General features: G+C 39.9%; 1 protein-coding gene across 5 annotated transcripts in view; it reads left to right on the plus strand.

The window, feature by feature from the left end:
* The window catches only part of bicd1a (BICD cargo adaptor 1a), a 39687-nt gene that overhangs the window by 5066 nt on the left and 13155 nt on the right, over positions 1–21466 (plus strand). For all 5 annotated transcript variants that reach the window (XM_088080091.1, XM_088080090.1, XM_042496193.2 and 2 more), the window contains exons 2-3: positions 15961–16173; positions 20331–20483. In XM_088080091.1, coding sequence (XP_087936217.1) covers positions 15961–16173; positions 20331–20483 — 366 coding nt within the window. The remainder of the gene's footprint in view (positions 1–15960; positions 16174–20330; positions 20484–21466) is intronic.

A 21466-nucleotide genomic window follows, 5' to 3' on the forward strand; every position in this document is an offset into this window, starting at 1 on the left:
TATACACCAGGATTGTTATAAATAATTTTTTAAAAAGTTCTGAAAATACTATTCTCACTAATTTGTTCCTGTTGGTCCTAAGTCTCTCTTAGTCCCTCTAATTAATAAGTCTTCTGAGTCTCCGTACAAAGAAAGAGTGTCATAGTTCTGGAGAGGTGTGTGAATAAGAAGTTAGTCATTTTCAGCTGCTGTCGTACCTCATTTTTCAGCTGCAGAAGTCTGCAGAACAGAATTGACATTTGTGATAGGTCGAGAACAGGCTGTTCACAGGTCAGTTCTGTTCTCAAGGGTTTCAGGCTAAAAGATGCCAAAAGAAATCTACATCAGGTCCCTCACATGGAAACTTGAAATACCTGAAAAGAAAGATTCAGTCATGATTCATCAGGTCAGCATGAAAATCTTCAGCTGTAGACTGTGTTTTTAGGTTCCTTGCAGCTGTGCAGTCATCCCTCTCCTGTCTGCACACATTCAGCATTCATGACTCATAGTATTTGTTACCACTAAACTTGAAAATTGCTGTAGATAAGCCATTGCAGTAAACATGGTGAGCTGCTCTTAGATGGATTTCCACGAAAATTGCCCCCCAAAAAACTGTGATGTACACAACACTGTTGAAGTGCTTAAGCTCATCCCTCTTCGGACCCATGTTACCTCATCATACAAGCATGTAGAAAAAATTATTCAAACTTTAAATGGGTTATGGGACTTGGATCTTTATTTATCTTTATCTTTAATAATTTTTTTTATTGCAATCACACTTTTAACAAAATCAGAGTTTACAGTTTTTTTTGCGTTTTAATATGTTGTCTATAAACCGCTGTTACAGCAACTGCTATTATGTCAATACTTGTACTGTCAATTTTACCACTCATATCGTTCCCTGAAGGACTATTACAGCCACAAAGCAGAATGCTATCCATCCCATGTCTTACAATCATGCTTGGCAAACACCATGAAAACTACTGGGATATAAGCATATAATTTAAAAAAAATAAATTGTCCTCAGTTTGAGCACTGTAAAGATATAGTTGCTAATTTTCACGAAAATAACTTTGCGTCACATTTGCTAAAAATGTCGCGTTATTCCAAAAGAAGTACTTGAGACAGATAGTCTGTGAAAAAAATAATTTCCTTCCACCTCTTCCTACTGCCTCAAATGGCATTTGCTAAAATCAAACCATAGTGTGGTCAGCAACAACCAGCCAGAGGCGAGTTGTCTCTAAAGTAGTTGTCAATCATATCAATCACCCTGTGAACTGCAGTCAAACCAGGCAGCGCTGATCAAATACGAATCAAGATTCTGTCACTAAATTTCCTATATCTTACATCAAATGTTTTCAGAGACGTATTTTAGTGTACTGTTTAATTGTAAAATGTGATAGTTGGTCCTGCTGCTAGGCGATGCTTGATACTTTGTTTGACTGTATCCAACATGGTAGCCAGGTCACTAACTTTCTCAATTTAGTGTAGTTTAGTGTAAAGACTAATTCTTAGCTGGGAGCAGTGACTTCCTGGAGTCCCTTACACAACAAACTAGAAGGTGTTACTGGTGACACTTCTCCATCAACATTAGTGTGTGCATGCTGGCTTCTTTAAACACAGGTAAACCCGCTAAAAATAAGCTGTAAACTGCTTTCCCATTGCCAGTAGAGCACAGCTATGTACATGGTGCCTCAGCAGATGAGCATGTGTGTGTGTGGCTTGTTTCAGTGTGTCCGTTTGACATCATGGACAGGCTGGAGAACAGGTACAATGGACAGAGGTCTGTGAAACCTTTACAGTGGTTACTTTTTTAAATTTTTCTGTTACTTGTTCAGTATCTCTTTTAAACTCATTGTAGACATGGTGGCTTATCATTGCACCTCGCCAGTTAAGGGGCTAAAATTAACGCGTTTCCATCAGCTTATCAGAGCTGGAGGCGATACATACCCATGACTACTGCAGTCATTTGACTGGGGTGTGAATGCTGATTATTATCTTTTTCCATTGCATCAAAAAGCCATGTGTTATCGGGTGTTAGCATTTTTGTGTGCTGTGGAAAAGAGAATTTGGTGAGCTTTAGAGGTAGGTGGATTTTTTAAAAAGTTTTTGACAGAGTCAGGCTAGCTTTTTGTCCCTGCTTCCAGGCTTTATGCAAAACAAGGTAACCCCTGTTGTCTCTAGCTTCATGTTTAGCATGAATAGTGGTAAGCATATTCTGAAAAGGTCAAACTCTTTTCCTTAGTCAAAACAATATTTCAATGTAGTGTTAACAGCACAAATGTTGTTTTGTAGTTATTTTTTTTTAAAAAATTAGAAGCAGGTGACAGTGCAGTTGTCTTTTGTTTTTGGATGCCTAGCCTAATTCTGGTGCAAAATATGTTATAAAATTATTTTCTTCTCAAGGGTCAGCTGTCAAATTCACAAAGAGCAACAACACACTTTATGACTATCATGTAGATGATTGATTTGCTGTCAGCTACATTCCCTCTGGGATTTCCTCTACAGTGACTAACTGCATAAGTCAAGTTAATATCATGTGACTGCTCGGTCATCAGGCGCCAGGGATGGTTTGAAACTGTTGGTTGACTTGACCTTCAGTGCCAAATATGAAGCTTGATTAGGGACCTGTCAAAGTCAAACATAAAACAAAAAACAGCACAACCAGAATGTATTTTAATACATCAACATTTCCAGAGGGTACATATTTACTTCAACTGTTTACCGCTGCAGTTGCATCAATGCTGAAGCAGATATGACTCTGAAGTTGCAGAGTTAACATTCAGTGTTCGGCAGCACGACACATCTGGTGTTTTGTTCTTTTTCCTCTTGGGGCTGTGAATCAACTTGAATACTTTTTAACACTTATTAACTTTTTAAATAATGCCCTGTACACCCTGGTGCGTCTGACCGGGCCTCCAATTCAGGGACAACACTTTGCAAAAGAGAGCAGCTGCGGCTGTAAATCTATCTGTCCTGAGTGAGGAGAAAGGATACATTACAGGTTTCTTTCCCCTCTCCTCCTCCTCCTCCTCCTCCTCCTCCTCCTTCATGTTCCTCTTTTACATTTGCTGGGGTTTGAGGCAGGGCAGTAAACATGAAGGAAGGGGCTGAATCAATATCTCATGAGATGCTGTTGCTCCCTTCTTTCAGTTCTTTGCTCTACACCATCCCCCTCCTCATCTCCTGTGGCACCCCCCCCTCCTCCTCATCCTCCCCGGAGTGAAGTGGGAATCATGCATGGATTTCTATTCTGTGCGGTGAAAATGCATAATGTAGCATACATTGTAGAAATCAACACATGTTGAAACACATCTGACAGATTCTGTGTAATTTTCTTCATAGTGGATCATACAGGACAGCTGTTGAATCAGTCACTTACAAAGCTTTTATTAGAGATGAAACTGTGTTTGGCACCTTGTGGTGTCTGCTGGATGGCAGTCAGCCAGGGAAATGAAGCCAAATCAGGTTTAACAACACTTCATTTAAGAAACGTCTAGCCCAGTGAAGAACGATCTCTTTTAAAGCCGTTGTGGTTATCTGAAGAAAAGCCATTAATAATATTGTTCCTTCAGTTCAAATGACATCAGTGTTTGTAGGTTAGAAACTCTGCTGTGCAGGTTTGGTGGGTTGACCTGTGACCTCTACAACAGGATCAGGGATGCATTTGAGCATATAGATAAGGACCTGTCTGCCCTTGTGTTTGGCCTCTGGGGTTTCATAGGGGGGTGGTTGATATGTGTGTTTGGTCAGGACCTGAAGGGAAGGTCATTTGTCTTTGTAGTTGAGTCACACATTAGGGCCACTTTTCCTGCATGTGTGCATGGCTTTTGTTTTTTCTCTCTCCTGTGTCTGTATGTGTAGTAGGAGAAGTGGGGGTGTTGGCTGCGGATGTTGTGATTGAGACCAGAGAGGGAGGGGCGGCAGGATGGAGTGGTGGTGGTGAGTGACTACAGCCCATCAGTCCGGGCTCTTTGTTGTTTCAGATTTTATGGTTGTGTCGACTTGATGGAGAGGAAGATAGAGGGTCGAACGCTGTATATTGAATGATTTAGTCAACAGAACTCAAAATTGCTACATGATTTCACCCAGTTGTTTTATCTGGACCCTTCCTAAAGTCTCTTAAATCTCATCAAAACAAGTCTTAATGAAGCTGTTCTCTCTGCAGAGACACTTCAGGCCCGCCCAGCCCTGCATAGATTACGTTTTTTAGAAAGCTCCTTTTTGCTGCAGTGAAATACAGTAGTTGGAAAGAGGGAAGAGGGAACAGGACTCCCCTGCCTGCAGGCTGCTGTATTGATTAGTCGTCTACTTTAGCTGTGTGTGCTGCAAACTCTGAAAGCATAGCAAAAATGAAGCCTGTTCTCACACAAGGAAAACTTTTGCTTTTGCAACCCAAAGGTCTTCCTTGTGTGAATTTAGAAACTGCACTTGTGCCATATGTTGCCTGTATATTCTGTTATTGTTCTCACAAATCAATACTTCAGACATCAATGACTTCAGCTATTTTGCCTTTTTGTGTCTAGACAGAGCAATTTAATTTCTTCTTTCATGCTTATCATCTCTGCATGCTGCAGAAAGAGAAGTCTCCTATCTAGATGACCGGAGGCTGTTATGTAGAGCATTGATGTAGAGCAAGGACAAGCATGACCCTCTGAAGTTCCTGCCTGTCTCCGGCCCTATTACAATACAGTGCACATACTCACTGGCATGCATGAGCACATGCACACCCAAACATGCACTTATAATGGGTGTGTGACAGAGAATCAGGGTCAGAGGATCTGTCTTTGTCACTTTTATGCTGTTAGGGGATGTATAGCATTAGACGGGCATTAAATCATCCCCTAGTTAACCTATATAATTAACCCTATCCTCCATCACAAGAGAGCTGATGTTAAGTGAGGTCATGAAACTGAAAGAGGTGAGAGGATGAAGGTTTATGTACTGTATATATGTTGTGGTGGGCCTGCTTTTGGAAGGTTTGGAAAAGGAATGTAATAGGCTTGAGCATTAAAGTGACCCAGCTGGATCAGAAGAGGTATTATTTCCAGCTTCAGTTAATCCATCAGTTATTTTATCTAATTTATGAATTTATTGTTATGTCTGTAAAATGCAAGAAAATTGATTTTACAGTTTCCAAGAACCCTGTGTGGTCCACATATATTCACTTTACAATAATACAGAATGGTTATGCAACAAATCCTGACATTTGAAAGTTAGAAAAAGAAATGGTAATGTTGGTCCGTTAGTCGGGTGGTTAGTAGTCCACCAGTTTGATTCAGAAGAAAGTGTCTGAACTACTGATACATGTACTGCTGTGAAATTTTGTATAGACATTCATGGTCCTCAGAGGATTAGTCCTGCTTTTTCCTCTGGCAGCCTTCTCCAGTAACGTCACTGGCAGGTTGAAGGTTTATTGTCGAGTGAAGTATCGTCATCTACAAGATGGACTGGCCACGACTTTTGAAGACATCTCTGATCTCCAGAAGATGAATTCTAATATACTTATGATTCCCTGACTCTTTTGGGGTGGCCATGGCTCAGGAGCCAGAGCGGGTCTTCCTCTGATCAGAAGGTTGGCAGTTCAATCCTGATCTTCTCTAGTCAACATGTTGAGAGGTATCCTTGTGCAAAATACTGAACCTCAATGGCTGTTCCATCAGCGTGTGAGTGCATGTGAATGGTTAAAAAAGTGGCAGGTGGTACAGCATATGAATGTGTGTGTTAATGGGTGAATGTGACCCATCTATACAAGTGCAGATCCATTTACAATTACCATCATGATGAATTGGCACAATGGATTTATTTTCCCTTCAGGAGAAATGGAATAACTTAGGAGAAACTAACATCTAGTATCAGGTCAAAGATTTTAATCTGTTCAGTCAGCAGTCATCTTCCCACCAGCCTCAGATGTACTTTGTGTTTAGTGCCCATTCGCAAATGTTACCATGCTAACAGACTAAATTAAGATGGTAATCTTGGCAAACACTACGTGTTTAAACATCAGTGTGTTCACATAGTCGTCGTAAGTATGTTAGCATTTAGGTCAATGCACCACTGTGCCAGAGTATAGCCTCACAGGACTGCTAGCTCAGCTCTAAACTCTGTCTTGTTGCCTAATAAATTACTGAACAGTTTATCAGTTAATAAGCAGAACAAGTGAAATTAGCCTCTCTGAAAACCTTCATTACTTATCTCTATGAAGTCAGTGCTCAGATCCAGGTCATGACATGTGAAAAAAGATCTTGTAATTGAACTAATATTACATACATGGACATTCAACTATATAAGAGGCAAAAGCAAAGAGAAGAGAGTGTAGTAAAGACCTCCATGTGTCTGATGAGATGCTACCAATGACATCACTTTGTTAATAGCCTTTACAAGGATTCCCACAGGTCTGCGGGCTTGGCATGGAGGCTCTTCTGTGGCTGCACAAAAGCACTGAGTCACCCAGAGGCCCCATGTGTCAATAGCAAGAGGGTCACTGTGTGCAGACGAGCCTTTCCATTGTAGTCCGTGTTTGTCTGGCTTGGCTGCATCCTCTTTATCAGCAGAGATCCACTACAGAGAGAGGAGACAATGTTATCAGTTGAATCTGTCTCCTGTCGTTCTGTCTCTCTCTCTCTTGTGGTCTTCTGGCTGCCTCTCTGGGTGCGTCTGCTGGCACTGACACAGAATACCAATCAGCCTGCAAGCTTTCCGAACACCTCCATATTATTTTATTTCTCAATGTCATCCTTATTTTTCTCTGCACACTCCTTCATTTCTTTTTCTTTAATCTTAGATTCCTTGTCCCATAAAATACTTCTAACACTTAGTCAGGGAAAGGAATGAAAGGCTGTCGGGAGGAGGGAGAGGGTGTGTTGCAAAGAGGAGACAGAGTGGGTCGATCTCCACACTCCCTACATTAGCGCTTCTTCACCCCAGGCAAGTCCCTGAACACTTGACGCACTGAAGAGACTCAGTACTTAGTTAAGGCTCATAATGGAAATGTGCTGTTATCATTTCCGAAGATTATGATGGAGGGAGAAACCACTTAAAGGATTCTGGACACAGATGGATAAAACTATTCGGCTGAAAACATTTGTCCTTCGAGAGATTAGAAACGGAAAAAAAGAACTAGGGAAAGATTCAAGAACAGAGGATGTGAGTGAAAACGGAGTATCTACTTTGATGTTAGACCCATGGGATCATGATCACTTAAAACTTTAAGTTAGCCTTGTTTATTCTGTTAATAATGACTCACTGTGTTTATCAGATGGTACCGTTAGGGATAGGATCTGTCTGAGATGCAGCTTTTCTTTATTGCTTACACAAACATATCTTTGCACCTTCAGACAAAAAGAGTTTCCAGTCCGGGCTGCAGTGTCTTCAGAGTTAGCGTTGAAGGCTGTAACAGTGAGGACACATTGACGTTAAATGTTCAAGAATATATGCTGAGCGTGGAAAGTGGAGGCTGATGCGCAGCAAAATATATTTCTTGCAGTTAGGCTGAACTTTGGAGGCATTTTTTTCCCCCTCTTTTCAGCCCATGTTAGAACAATGAGTAGGTTATAGTACTAAAGATTTGGTTGATAAAGCAAATAATCAGCCAACAAAAATTTATTGGCAAAAATTTTGATAGTCGGGTAATTGTTTGATGAAATTTAAAGCAAAATGACCAAAAAAAATCAGTGGTTTCAGCTTTTCTAAATGTGGCTATTTGCTGGTTTTGTATCTAGTGAAAATAGTGATTATTCACAGCTATAATCCCTTATTGTAAAGTAATAACACATTTCAAGGCAAGTAAAGTCAATTTCATTTATAAAGCCCATTATCACAAATCACAATTTGCCTCAGAGGGCTTTAAAGCATACATCATGCCTCTGTCCTCCTTAGACCCTCATGTCAATGAAGGAATCATTTGGGCATAAAATTTGGTGTTTTCTCAGTTTAACTACATGTTAATTAATAAAAAATACTTATTTCCTTCCCTCAGTCTATGTTGGGACACTCAGAGGGAACTCTGTATTGAAGCTGTTTCCTCCTTCTCAGTGCTTTTTAAAAAATTTTCCGTTCCTGCCCGACGGCTCTTGTTCTCTCTCCAAACGAATGGCAGGAGTCGGGGATGAATACCAGTGAAGTGCGTGTACGAGTGTGCCTGTGGCCATGTGTAATTTTTAATATGTATTCGTGTGCTGGAATGGCCTAAAGGGTAGGACATGTGTTTTTGTGGTTGACTTGCTCATGATCTCCTGCAGGCCACATTAGCAAGCAGAGAGAAGGCTACAGACGACACTGTCAGGCTACAGCTGGTACAGTTTGTGCAGTTTGTTGGTGCTGTTTTATTTCTGTCTGCTCGTGCTGATCAGAGCTTCATGTTTAAAGAAAAAGCATAAAATATTGTACCATTTAAGATCCTGAAAAAATTAAGATCATTTAAGATCTTGGCTTGTCATTGAGGCAGTAGTGGCATAGATGATATGGATGAAGTTAGGAGGAGAGGAGAATGTAAAAATGGATTTGAGGAAAAGCATGGAAAATAAATAGTCATTTAGGATCCAACAAATCGTACAACCAGCTGCCTCTTCGTCTACTGATTCAATATCCATTCAGTCAGACACAGACTGAGCGCACAAAAGTGATAGGCATTCTGGGAAATAATCCAGGCATCTTTCTTATCAGGAACAGACTTGAGCCAAATTGAATCACTTTAACAGGCCACATCTTTTTAACTAAACACTGCCTGTCTCCTGGCAGCCCTCTCAGCTTCACGCAGCATGTCCTGTACACTTTGTGTCGCGAGAAAGCAACAGATGTGACGCTGTTGTGGATTTGTCGTAACTGGCAGGGATGTTCCACTGTGAAGCACACTAAGATATTTTTCAGCTATCATCCCACATTATAGATTTTTTTTTCCTTGAGTGTCAGCATAATAGTATATTGTTATCAGAGGAATAATAGGCTTCACTGCGCTAAATAGCATTTCAGGAAGGGGGAACAGAAAGTGGGGAAATTCACATTTACCCTCTTTACTATCTTTAAAACATTCATATCATGCCAGCTCAGTGTTTATGTAGACCGTATTTCATGAACAGAAGAGCTTAAATGGGGAAATAAAATAAAGGATTTAAATGGTGCAGTAGAGCATGCCTGAGCACTCTGCATTATAATGATAAATTGTACGGATTCAGAGGAGGGCTCCTGGTGGCTTAAAGATTATGAACACATCTTTATTTTTAGTCATTGTATACATTATTTAGGGATCATTATGTAATTTCAGCATCAAAAAGGACCCTATACTTTGTATGCATCCACAGTTCCAAGTTTAAAGGTGTGTTGCTGAATTGTTTTTAATAATCTAATTACTTCTAATCTGTTTTATTTGTTAATTTTGTTAGTGTTACTGACCTCCATTCTTGCTGGGCTGTGATTACCCAGCTTCCCCTCGCTTGAGAAAATGTGCTTGTGTGTTTTTATAGATGACAGATCTCTTGACTTGGCACTTTTCCCTGTGGCTGAGAAGCACATGGGGACATTTCTGTGTCCTTGTTAAAGGGCGAAATATGTCGGGGCAACGCTTCCCATAAACCTGTCTCAGTGGCTCATCATGGATATGGGTTCAGAGTTTCTTTAGGATGCTAAATATAGGCCAGCTAAACTGTACGTTTTTTAAACTTTCTTTAACTTCACTCTGATCGGGTGTTTTTTGCCAAAAAAACAAAAATACATACTTTTCCTCTTACCTGTAGTTTTATCAGTTTTGATTGTTTTGGTATGAGCTGCTGAGTGTTGGAGATATCAGCCACAGAGAAGTCTGCTTTCTCTCAAATATAATGATACTCTAACACTCAGCTTGCACTAACCAAATTGCAAAAAAACACATTTGTGAGCAGTTGTATGTTGGAACTATTTTCTCTCTACTGAACTACACTTGGCAACCAAATCATTGCGCAGAAAGAAACAAGGATAAAGTCGCGGAGGAGAGGCTCCTGCTCATGACAGCATGAGATGTATCATTAATTGTGTCCTCCTTGGCTGAGATGTAATGTTAGTGAGCTCAGTGGGGCCAGATGAGCTGGCATAGCGAAGGCTTCCTTCTGTGCACTTTAGTTCCATTATATTGGAGAGATGGAAGACATCTCTACGGCTGATATCTCCAACAATGGCAATTCACACCAAAACAGTCTAGACTGATACATAGCACTACAATTAAGACTTAAATAAAATTAACAGAAAACCTACTTTACAAACAGATTTGGAGTTTGACAGAAGTTGGCTCCTAGGAGGCAGTGAGGGCCTAAAGAATGAGTTGCTGTTGAATGGCATTATGGGACATGTATTTTTGGACTTTAACCCATGCTAAAGACTTAAATCATTATATGTCTGCCTCTGCTGCATTGACTCATATATTTATTTGTTAAATCTGTCTCATGTATGGTCATTGATTGCTAAATGACTGGATTACCCCTTTAACAAACATACTGTAGCTGTTTTTATTCAGAGTAACTGCAGCTGTAAACTTCGATTTCCAGATTACCAACGTTAAAAAGGAGTGAATGTCTATATTCCAGAATATCGTGCAAGAGGTAAATATTGTTTAGGTATATGGACATAACTTATGTTTGCAAATCGATGTAAAGGTTATTTACTGAGTGCATTGAGTAAACAGCGACATTAATTTAATTTGTAAGTAAAACTGACAGAGCATAGGCACTTAACAACTGATGAAGTGGAAACTTAACTTTTTCTTAAGTTCTGCTGCGTAGTTCACCTCCTCAGACTTGTGGACTGCAGTCAAACTTGTGTTTGTCAAAAGGACTGAGTGAGTCAGGAATAAATCTTGCGTGTTTGTGTTTTGTCCGCTTACCTCAGGCTGATGTGTGCTAGTGTGTGTTGTCTTGTTGTGACTGGAGGTTGAAACGTCGCATGCTGCTTTTGACTCGTGTCTCTTTCATGTGTCGTGATGCCGTTCTTCAGTGATTATTTGTAAGATTCATTCTGAGTTGTTGTTTTGCTCCTGCAGCTGTTTTTTTTTTGGCTTGGTCTCAACCACTCATGAGAGTGGCATGTCATGTTTTTAAAACTGATCATCACGGGAGCGAATGATGAAGTGAATGACAGAAAGAAACAATCTGTCTTCTCTCACACACACGCATTTCCACACACACCAGTCTCTTCATGGCGCTGACAGCTGTGTAGCTTCTCTGCAGCGGTCCTGCGTGTCTCTCTCCATGGTACTGAAATCCCTGATGTGGTTGGCTGGTCGGCCATCTGGACAGGACACAACAGTGTGTATTTTTTTTTTTCTGTGTATATTTCTGTTAGCGTGTTATTCATATCAATTTCCTGTCTTATAAGTTGACTAATACCCTGATTTCTGCCTCCACATAACTTATCAAAATGTTGTAGTTGCAGACAGAGATTAGAACTCTGAAAATGGCTTATGGCTGATGTTTGACTCAGACTTTGGATCTGAATTTAGGGCTGTCCTGTCTCAAATGAAGCAATAAAAGTGGCACATTTCTCATCTTGTGCTGTCATAACATATCAATGAATCAGCATAACTAATTGCTTTTACAATGGCAATTAATCCATATCTATCATGTTACAATTTAAATCCTCAATCGCATTTAATTTTCTCTTTGTCACGTTATCCATCAATACTTTGTGAGTGTACAGTGATTAACAAGGAAATTCTGTGTCACGATCATTATTAATACATTTGTATTCCAGATCATTTAATTAAAATCCACATTAATTAGGAGTTAAATACACGAAGGCACATAAATAGATCAGATGGTTGCTATTTTTGCCTCCATATTTGCTCTCTAACCTTGAAAACTGAATCAAGTCTTAACATTGCTTTCTGTAAATAAACTTCTCTTTACAGTGCATGCTGCTGGGTTGACCTTGACCTGGACTTTAATTATGAAAGTTTGGTGGAGATTAATTGCTGATGTAGAAATACTTCACACGTCTTCTCCCTCCTGGCTGTAAAAATAGACTCTTGGTATATATACACAAACCCACAGGTCCTCCCTTGACTCCTAATTAGGAGTTGCAACAGACAGGGAAGGGTTTTACGGGTGCACACAGTCCTCTCACACTGGTGTTGCAGCGGTTGGTGCGTTCCCTCTGTCTGCTCCTTTTTCCATGGCCCCAGGGATGAATATCTATAGAGGGGGACTCTATTGTTTGGACTTTATCCACTGAGGCACAGAAGGCCGAGGAGCCTCAAGGTTGAATGCATTATGGGCTTTTCAGTACAGGCAACCAATCACTGACTCCATTTTAAATTAATCCTGAGGAAATGGTATTAAACTTTAATCTTCCACACTTTTCTTCACATGTTATCTTTCTTGAACAACTTATGTTTGCCAATTAGGGCACACATACAGGAATGCAAATCTATCACTATGATGATACAGCATGCAGTATTGTTAGCAGAGACGCTCATGTAATTAGCCTGAAAAAATATGTTGTTTTTATCCCGCCAAAAACAATAATTCAACAGTATCAGGAGGGCTGTAGCATACTAAATGTTGAGCTTCAGTCATAAATGTCACTCGCTGTGACTTCCTTTAAAAAAGGAGCAGTAGGCAGATGGAGGGAGCGGACTTTCGAGGAGCAAGGCTCAGCCTATGGCGGAGGGTTGTCTTGAAACCATCTGCCACTCGTTATGCATCCAAGATTCTCCGTGGAAGAGTTGCCCCTGAATCACTGCCTGCAATGAGGACAGTCCCTCTGTGTGTGTGTGTGTGTGTGTGTGTGTGTGTGTGTGTGTGTGTGTGTGTGTGTGTGTGTGTGTGTGTGTGTGTGTGTTACTTTGTTGTGCTGCTTTTTGTGAGCTGGCATGTTAATCAGGCTTCGTAATTTGTAATGTTGATCCTGTTAAAACTATAGTAAGGTATTTTAGGAAATAGTGTACACTTAATATTTGCGCGTTAACTGCAAGGCAGCAGCCAGTTATCTTAGCTTTGCAGAAACAGGATGCTAGCCTTGCTCTCTCCCAAAGGCAATTCTACCTCACAAATGGACACTTTATGTCTCACTTTTTATTTTTCTCAAAAACCTTAACGAATGGTTTTACACGGTGTTATGTATGAGAAAAGGCGTATTTCTTGGCTGGGAGCAGAAACTTCCTGAAGTCTCTGCTAATTGTTTAAAAAAATCAAGAAGTCATCCCTTTTATCCAAGAAATAATCTTGCACATGCACTACGGTTTTGTAATTAAATAGATTAGATATAACACATCTGTTAGTGATCTCTAGAAGTGCTGGTAGGTAGATTATGTTACCTCTGGACAGAGTCAGACTAGTTCTTTCTCCTTGTTACCAGTTTTTACGCTAATCTAAGCTAACTGTATAGCTAACCTCCACTGGCTGAAGCTTTATATTTAGTGTACAGACCTTAGAGAGGTCTTCTCATCTAACTCTTGACAAGAAAGCAACCACTAATATTTCTCAATATGTTGAACTATTGCTTTAAGACTTAAGCAAGAATTCTGCAATGATAAATTTGGCGTATTAGTTATACATGTTTATTAGGGCTGTAAATCACAGTTTCCATCACAAGATGATAATGTATTGATTCTTTTGACAACAATACAACAGTTGCTGATGTCTTAAAGTCTGCCACAATACAATTTCGATTCAATTCAATTCAGGGGCCTGCAATCAATATGAGACAAAATCAGTAGATATCCTCATTGTCTTTTCTTGTCTGCCAAGCGATGGGTTGTTGCCACTGTAAATCTTTGCTCTCTCTGTTGATTTCATGATATTAAAAGTCCAACAGCAGGACCCTGTGCGTCCTGGTCTTTTGCTCACCCCGCTGCAGGGCCCAGCTGTTGCTGTGAGGCCTGCTCGGACATTGACAGCCTCCCATCTGATGCGAGAATGCGAGCTCATTCAGTTACACTGTGCTTGGAATTAATCAGCTTTTTTGTTCCTGAGGCCCTCCCTCTTAATCGTCCACTACAATCACGCTGTGCCTCCCCAGAGAGAGAGAGAGAGAGGGCATGAGGGCAAGAGAACAAGAAAGTGTGAAAGAGAGCGAGAGCTGAAAGAGAAGCAGTGAGAGAGGGGAAAAGAGAGATGATTATAATACAGTATATTTGCAGTGTTTTCCAGTCATAATAAATCAAGTCCTTGAGGGCAGCTTTTGTCATTGAGTGGCAAAATGTGCTGTGTACTTATAGCCGTTTTAATTGGACTGATTATTACTGGCTCTTATTCATATGCTAACTGTTACATTTGTAATTAACAGGACAAACAAAAGGGTTGATTAAATTAGAATAAATATGTCTTGTGAGAGAATCAACTATCTAAATAGATAGGGCTCTATTTAACCGCATGTAAAGGACCCAGGAGTTTACATTGACACATAATGGAAAAAAATGTTTGTATCATTTTCATTTTATTTGAGCTGTTTGCAGCCATTATGACAGGACAGTGTCGATACTGGACGGGTCTACTGTTGAAGCAGCACTTGCTGTTGCTCCGCTGGCTGGTGCTGGGAATTTAAACAGCACATTAGATGTGACAGAGGCAGGTGGTCAATAAAGCTAATTAGGTGATGTTTTCTCGCAGATAAATCAGCTCATCTCATTCAGAGATGAGCTGATTTATCAGACAGAACAAAACACCTATTTATTTAGCAGCAACACAGACGTGTGGACACGACTTATCATCATCATAAAAAGCCAAACATCCACAAGACAACCCCTCCTCTCTGCCAGTGCTCCAAGATCTGTACTAAAGTAGATTTCTGGCTGTAATAAATTGCCCCTAGCTACTAATAGGACCTAAGCATACTATGTACCCGAAGCATATTACTTATCCTTTTAGCTCATGAATCATCAGATGTAAGTAGACAAAAGGAAAAATGACTAGGGAAGAAAAGACAGCTGCACACTGGAGCGCGTGTCGTCTGCAAATAATGGATGCTTCTGTCTTATAAATGATTAATCACGCAGAGAAACAGAGAAATTGTTGTTATCATGTTGTGATGGGATTGGGAAGAATCTTGGTGAATTATTAATACTTAAATCCAAAATATATGCCTCCCTTATGATTTAGGCTAATTCGGTCGGGTAACTCTGTCGAGGAACTGCACCCTGAATGCTGCAATAACTGTACATGCTGCATTGTTTACAGTGTCATGTGGCTATTGTAAACCATCAAATATTTTTCCGAGACAGCAGTATCGATCCATTGTCTCTCTGAGGGGCCGATGTGGTCAACATACCCTTTCTTTTCCTGCTGATCTGCTGAGAAGCTGAAGGATGGCTCATATTGTTTATTGAACCACTAAGGCATGTGTGTGCCTGCATTCAGGCAACCTTGTCAGGAAAATAGTGCTAGATTGCACATTTATACAACATAAGTGATGTGCTATTCCCTTAATCTTGTACCAAGTAAATGTATACCTCAAAATTTCACTTGTTGTTGGTCTGTGCAGTCTACCAAGCTTTTTCGCATTTGTTACAAGATAAATTTGGATTTTTCTAATATGGTGGGCCTGTTTTGCTGTTGATGCCTGCTTTGATTTTCTCAATCAAGCCCTTGGCTCCTTTATCATGACAAGTCAGCTCCCAGTGCTGTGAAAACCTGTGTCAGGAAAATGGGAACAGTGTGTCTATTGATCACAGTGAAACATCATCCCACATAGACAGACAGCAGGTATCCTTGAGGGACTGCCCCTGCAAAGTGTCCTGTCAGTGCTGTCGGTGGTCCAGAGTACAGCAGGAGTGCGCCTAGTGGCCATGACTGTGAAAGATTTGCTGGCTTTATTCTACATGCCCGTGGGTACAAATCCCTCGCATGGATTAGGATGTTGATGTTATATGACAGGATTTGGATCAGTGTCACTTCAATTTTGACTTTGCAAAAGATGGTTGTTGGTTGTTTTATTCTTTTTTTTTGTTCTTATTATTATGTGTTTTTTTTTCACTAGCTTCTTTTTCTTCTAACCATTCCTGATTTTCTTCCTCTTCAGGCGTTTGGCCAGGCTTATACCAACCAGCGTAAGGTGGCAGAGGATGGGGAGACCAATGAGGAGACTTTGCTGCAGGAGTCAGCTTCTAAAGAGGCCTACTACATGGGCCGTCTGTTGGAGCTGCAGACAGAGGTGACGCTAAGCCGTTCTGTGGCATCCAATGCCCAGGCCGAGAACGAGAGGCTTAACGCACTTGTACAAGAGCTACGAGAGGTGAGCTTTTCGACAGTTACAGAGTGTACCTTCTGCAGACAGGTGATTAATCGCTCCATGCTAAACAAGGAAACACAGAAAATCAGACATATATAAAAGTATCCATAATAATGCATATATAAAAAAATCAGCATTGCATTAGCTGTAGAACTAATTCTGTATATAAACTAATATTTGCACTACCTAAATTCTCATTCTTGTATTAGTTAATTCTTTGTATTAATAATGTTAGATGTTTATATATATATATATATATATATATATATATATATATATATATATTATATATTGATATAGCAAATTGTTATATCCCTTGGGAAGAAATGGGAAAAATCTGTCGTTGGCAGCATTTATTATTCATATTTTTGTGGCTCCACACTGGCAACAACTGTTGCCGGAGGCAATATGTTTTTTCAGTACATACTTTTGTCAGTATCTCAAGAACGCATTGAGAGAATTTCTTCAAATTTGGCACAAACTTCCATTTGTATTCACGACTGGATTGATTATATTTTTGTGGTCAAAGGTCAATATCCTTCTAACTAATTTACTCTAAGTTTAAGATTTATATTTGGGCTATATTATAGAGAGGTTGTTGCTGAGGGGTTTTGAAAGGTTTGGTCACTGAAAGCATTTTGGGTCCCTGAAATGAAAACAATAATAATCTGCAGATTAGTCCATGGTTGTGCTAATCTTTTTGAAGAGTTTTCCAAAAGGTAATTCAGGATTATGAGAAAAGTACAACAAAACTGTAAATAATGATGACTTTTTTGCTGTGTATCTTAATTGCATTTTTTTTTTAAAAATCTGTCCATCCTTCATTACTATACATTAACTTACATGAAATCAATGTATTTGATAAAGGCCAAAGGGTTACAGTGACAGTGGCAGAAAGGGGGTCAAATCTCACACACAAAAAACAATATGTGTGTGCGTACGTGCAGAGCGTGTGTTTATGTATGCATACATGTCTGCAGCCACTGTGTCGGGCAGCACAGGAGTTCGAGCTGGGGTCAGACGCTGCGGCCACGACCCCATTGTGGGGGGCAAATCCGGTGCTAAGCTGGGGAATAAGCAAAATGCCCTGAGCTCGGCACATGTGTAGGGACAGAGCGAGCCGGGCTGCTCTCATCACACAACCAGCAATACGGCCACAGGACGCACCCCCTCCCATTCACCATGTTCATCAGGGAGTGTTGTGTGGTTGTACTCTGCTTGCGGGTGTCATACTGTAAACATGACACATGTGCCATATGTCAAGCAGAGTCATGTCATACACAACGGGTGAATTAGTCGAGAAATTCCACATTATGGAGCATATCTGAACAAAAACAATACGTTCAGTTGGGAAGTTAACTACCTAATAAGCGCTGACAACATTTTCATGAAGAGATGTTATTCCTCACATTCACACCTTTTTCCTTTTTGCATCACCATCATGTCTCTTTGATGATGTGTTCATCAAATGCCTTTTGGCTCTCCTCATTTGCATGTGGGATGCCCATTAATGATGCCTTTTCAACATGAGAAGCAGGTGTTGCAGCCGCACCAGGGGCTTAATTTGTCACAAGTCACATGTAATCAAAAGGTTCCAAGCAATCTTTAACAAACACTATTAATATATACAGATTCATCTAGACAAATAGAATGGATAAAGTTTACTCCAAAAAAGCCAGGGGGTGTTTGCATGTGTCATTTTTAGTCTGCAAGTGTAAGTCAGAACATGAAAAGACTGAGTGTGTTTGATGAATTCTCAGCACCGCAGTTCCTCCCATGCAGAAGACAATCACTCACAGTATGTTTTGACATATTCTGCCTGAGTTTTAAACATGCATAAACTTTCCAAATAAAAGGCACATTAATATATATTTATGTCAACATTTTGAACTTATCCCCCATTACCTCAGCAACAGTAGTGATAATGATGATGAATGAATACTACATGGCTGGACTTCTGCCATGTTTGCCATTGTATCATGAATCCAATAAAACTTGTCACAGTCACAGTCTGTGCTGTAAACTCCAGATCAGGGGTGAGTTGCCCAGCTCTGCCCTTTGGCAGGCTCACTGCCAGTGTTGTGTGCCGCACTGTCCCTGACCCCGACCACTGTAGCCCCCAATCAGCTACGCTTCTATGGAGCCTCACTGACAGATAATTGACCTCTAATCCTGTGCACTTCATACCGAGCTCAGTGTAATCACCTGCATTGTCATGAATATGTAAGTGGAAAAGATGTAGCAAGGGGAGGCCATTATAATCGATAATAACACAGCGTCCAAAAATGTGTTATTGTATGATTTCTTATTCAGGGTAATAAGGGTTGTTCTTAAAATGACATTTGGGTTTTTTTATATTTCCCCGGATGAGTATAAAAGTGTTTGCAGTGAAGTCCTACTGTACTTCTGTGTACTTTGTAGATGAGGCTCCATTAGCTTTAAGAGTATAGGAGCTGCTGTCAGCCACTGTTCAAATCAAAGGATTCATTGTATCATGATGGTCTTTAGTTTCAGTCCAGTTGCCAGTCCTAAAAGCCCCATAGTCATTCCAACCTAAACACACACACACACACACACACACACACACACACACACACACACACACACACACATATACTGGAGCTTCAAAGCACAGAAAAGACCATATGTGTCTCAGGTCTCCGAGTTTCTTCCCCCTATGAGTGTACCCACCCACTCCTGACACTGTCTCTGGGTCAGCACTTTTGCCATATGCACAGAGAGCTGCAGGGGAGCTGCAGGGAGCTCTGCAGTAAGAGAAGTACACACATGCGCACATCAACTCTAAATTGTTCATTATTTTGTATTCCATGGTTAATGATGTTTCAGTGCAACAGTGGTTGCATTGAACTGTACAGATTCAGTCTTGTCTGTGTTTAAAAGATAAGAACTGCTTAAGTATTCTGGTCATTCTGGTTTATGACTTTTCTTTGTCATAAGGGGGCAGAGTAGAGCAATACAACAATAATAATAATATGCTGTATAGTTAATCTTTAGGAAATACAGGAGACAATGTATTCTTACTCAGCGGTTAGCATTAGCATCCCATGAATGGAGTTGTCATGTTACGTACTTAATGTAAAGTTTTGTAAAAGAAACACAGTTGGGTGTTGTCATCTTACGTACATAACATTAAATTACAGATTAGATTTAAAAAGTTAAGTTACAAAGGCTAGGTATAGGAAAAGAAACATAGTTTGGCATTTTCACAAAACATACTTAATGTAAAGTTGGTTAGATTTAGAAAAGGAAACAGTGACAAAGTGCAGTAAAATAACTCAAAATTCACTTGGTTTCATAGGGGACACAAACACCAGTCTCCTGGGGGAAAATCCTGTGTTTGTTTGACCCATCCACCTCCCCAACCTTACTCCTTATGCCAACACTTGCTCTTTAGCCCTTTCAGCACATTGGACACATGATCATAGCTTTACTGGGTTATGTATGAAATCTGAGGCATTACTTTTTGTAGGTATGCATACAGTGTGTGAGAATTACCTGCAGAAGAACGATTGTCCACTGTCTACTACTGCCTACTGTAAAAATAAAGTAATGCACTTCAAGTGACTTGGATTAAGAAATTGGTGGTAGTAACCCTCTTATACTGCCATTATTAATAATAAACTTAAAAATAACTTGGAGATTGCTTTAAAATAATGGGGTTGGTTCTTTTGAAGCTAACAGGGAGGATATTCATCTATCTCCTCATTCCTTAGAATAAAACTTTCCATTAGCAGTTCTGTGTGACAGATGATTTCTGCTGAGTTCTCCATATATTCCCCAGGCTGCCGCCTACTATACTTAGATTTATGACCTTTGTGGCTCATGCATTTCTCTCATCGACACTTTATCTGGTCCAGCATATGCTCATGTTTCTATCTGTGCACAGCAGGTGACCTGAAATGATGATGTTTCTCGGAGTCTGAAGGTGTTGACTAAGTACATTTAAGAAAATGAAATTGATAAACTTTCTCATGTCCATGCAGTATGTGTGTGAGAGTGCAGACTATAGGTATGTATCAGTGGTAGTGTCAGCAATGGAATGTATTTCGATTATGAGCTGAATCCCAATCCTCTTTTGTCTTTCTGCTTATCTTTCTACCTATGCCTTTCTCATTTCATCACATTTTACTTTGCTCCAGAGTAACGAGATGCTGGAGCTACAGAGGAGCCGGATGAGGGAAGAGGTCAAGGAGTACAAGTTCAGAGAAACCCGACTACTTCAGGATTACACAGAGCTGGAGGAGGAGAACATCACGCTGCAGAAACTGGTGTCTACGCTCAAGCAAAGCCAGGTCAGTATGAAGACTTTCACCATTTTAGTAACTTCGGCTAACACATTTACTCAGTCAGCTTATCTCCCAGCACACCAGCCTAACACAGATTTGTCATCACCTTCAATGACGAGACAACAAGCCCATTTTATTTTAAATGAATGACTCACACTTAATTTCTCAATATCACCACCTCCGGATGTGGTCCGCTTTATGTTTTCAGTATCAGTTACGGGATGAACTGACTGGACCAAACTGTGTTCTCATCCAGTTGCTCGTCATTCTTTATTTCCCACAAGGCTCCAGAGTTTCCCCACAGGCCCAGTGTCTTTGTGAGCGAGTTCTCTAAGGCCATGTATCAACATTATATCACTCTTGTGATGACAGACTAGATATCTCTGTTCTTACTGTAAAGGTTTCGTCACAGTAAGTGAGTTATTTTTAAACTGAAAAAACTGAATGCTTTTACTTGCTTTGTAACCAAATCCAAAGTACTTATGATTTGTTTGACCACATCATTCAGGAAATTTTTATAGTAAATATTGTATAAAAGCACCTTTCATAACCCAAACACTGTATTGTCACATTATGAATTTAAGGTCCTGCATCAAAAGTAGTGTGGGGTTTGATTTAGGTCAATAATAATAATACCAATAATAATAATAACAAAAAGTAGTGGTCATTTGTACTTAATTCCCAAGTCCTAAACTTTGAGTTTTGGGTCATAAATGAATCATATTGCACTCCTCACTGAATATAATGTCATTTTGGCAACAGAGTAACAAAACATTCAATTAACAAAAATCATTAATGCTTCTTAAAATATGTATTGTTTTTCCAAAACAAAATTTTAAAACAAATGCAACTGAACTTAATAAGAAAAAAAGTAGTGCTGGCATCGTACTTTCATGTAGCACTCTTTACCAGTGCCACAACAAAATTAATCTGGCATGTGTTTGGCTTGTCTTATTGTATTAATCTTATCTTTGAAAAATAAAAAACAT

Source organism: Plectropomus leopardus, chromosome 7 (assembly GCF_026936395.1).
Source record: "Plectropomus leopardus strain MGB_pleo_1.0 chromosome 7, ASM2693639v1, whole genome shotgun sequence".
Taxonomy (NCBI): domain Eukaryota; kingdom Metazoa; phylum Chordata; class Actinopteri; order Perciformes; family Serranidae; genus Plectropomus; species Plectropomus leopardus.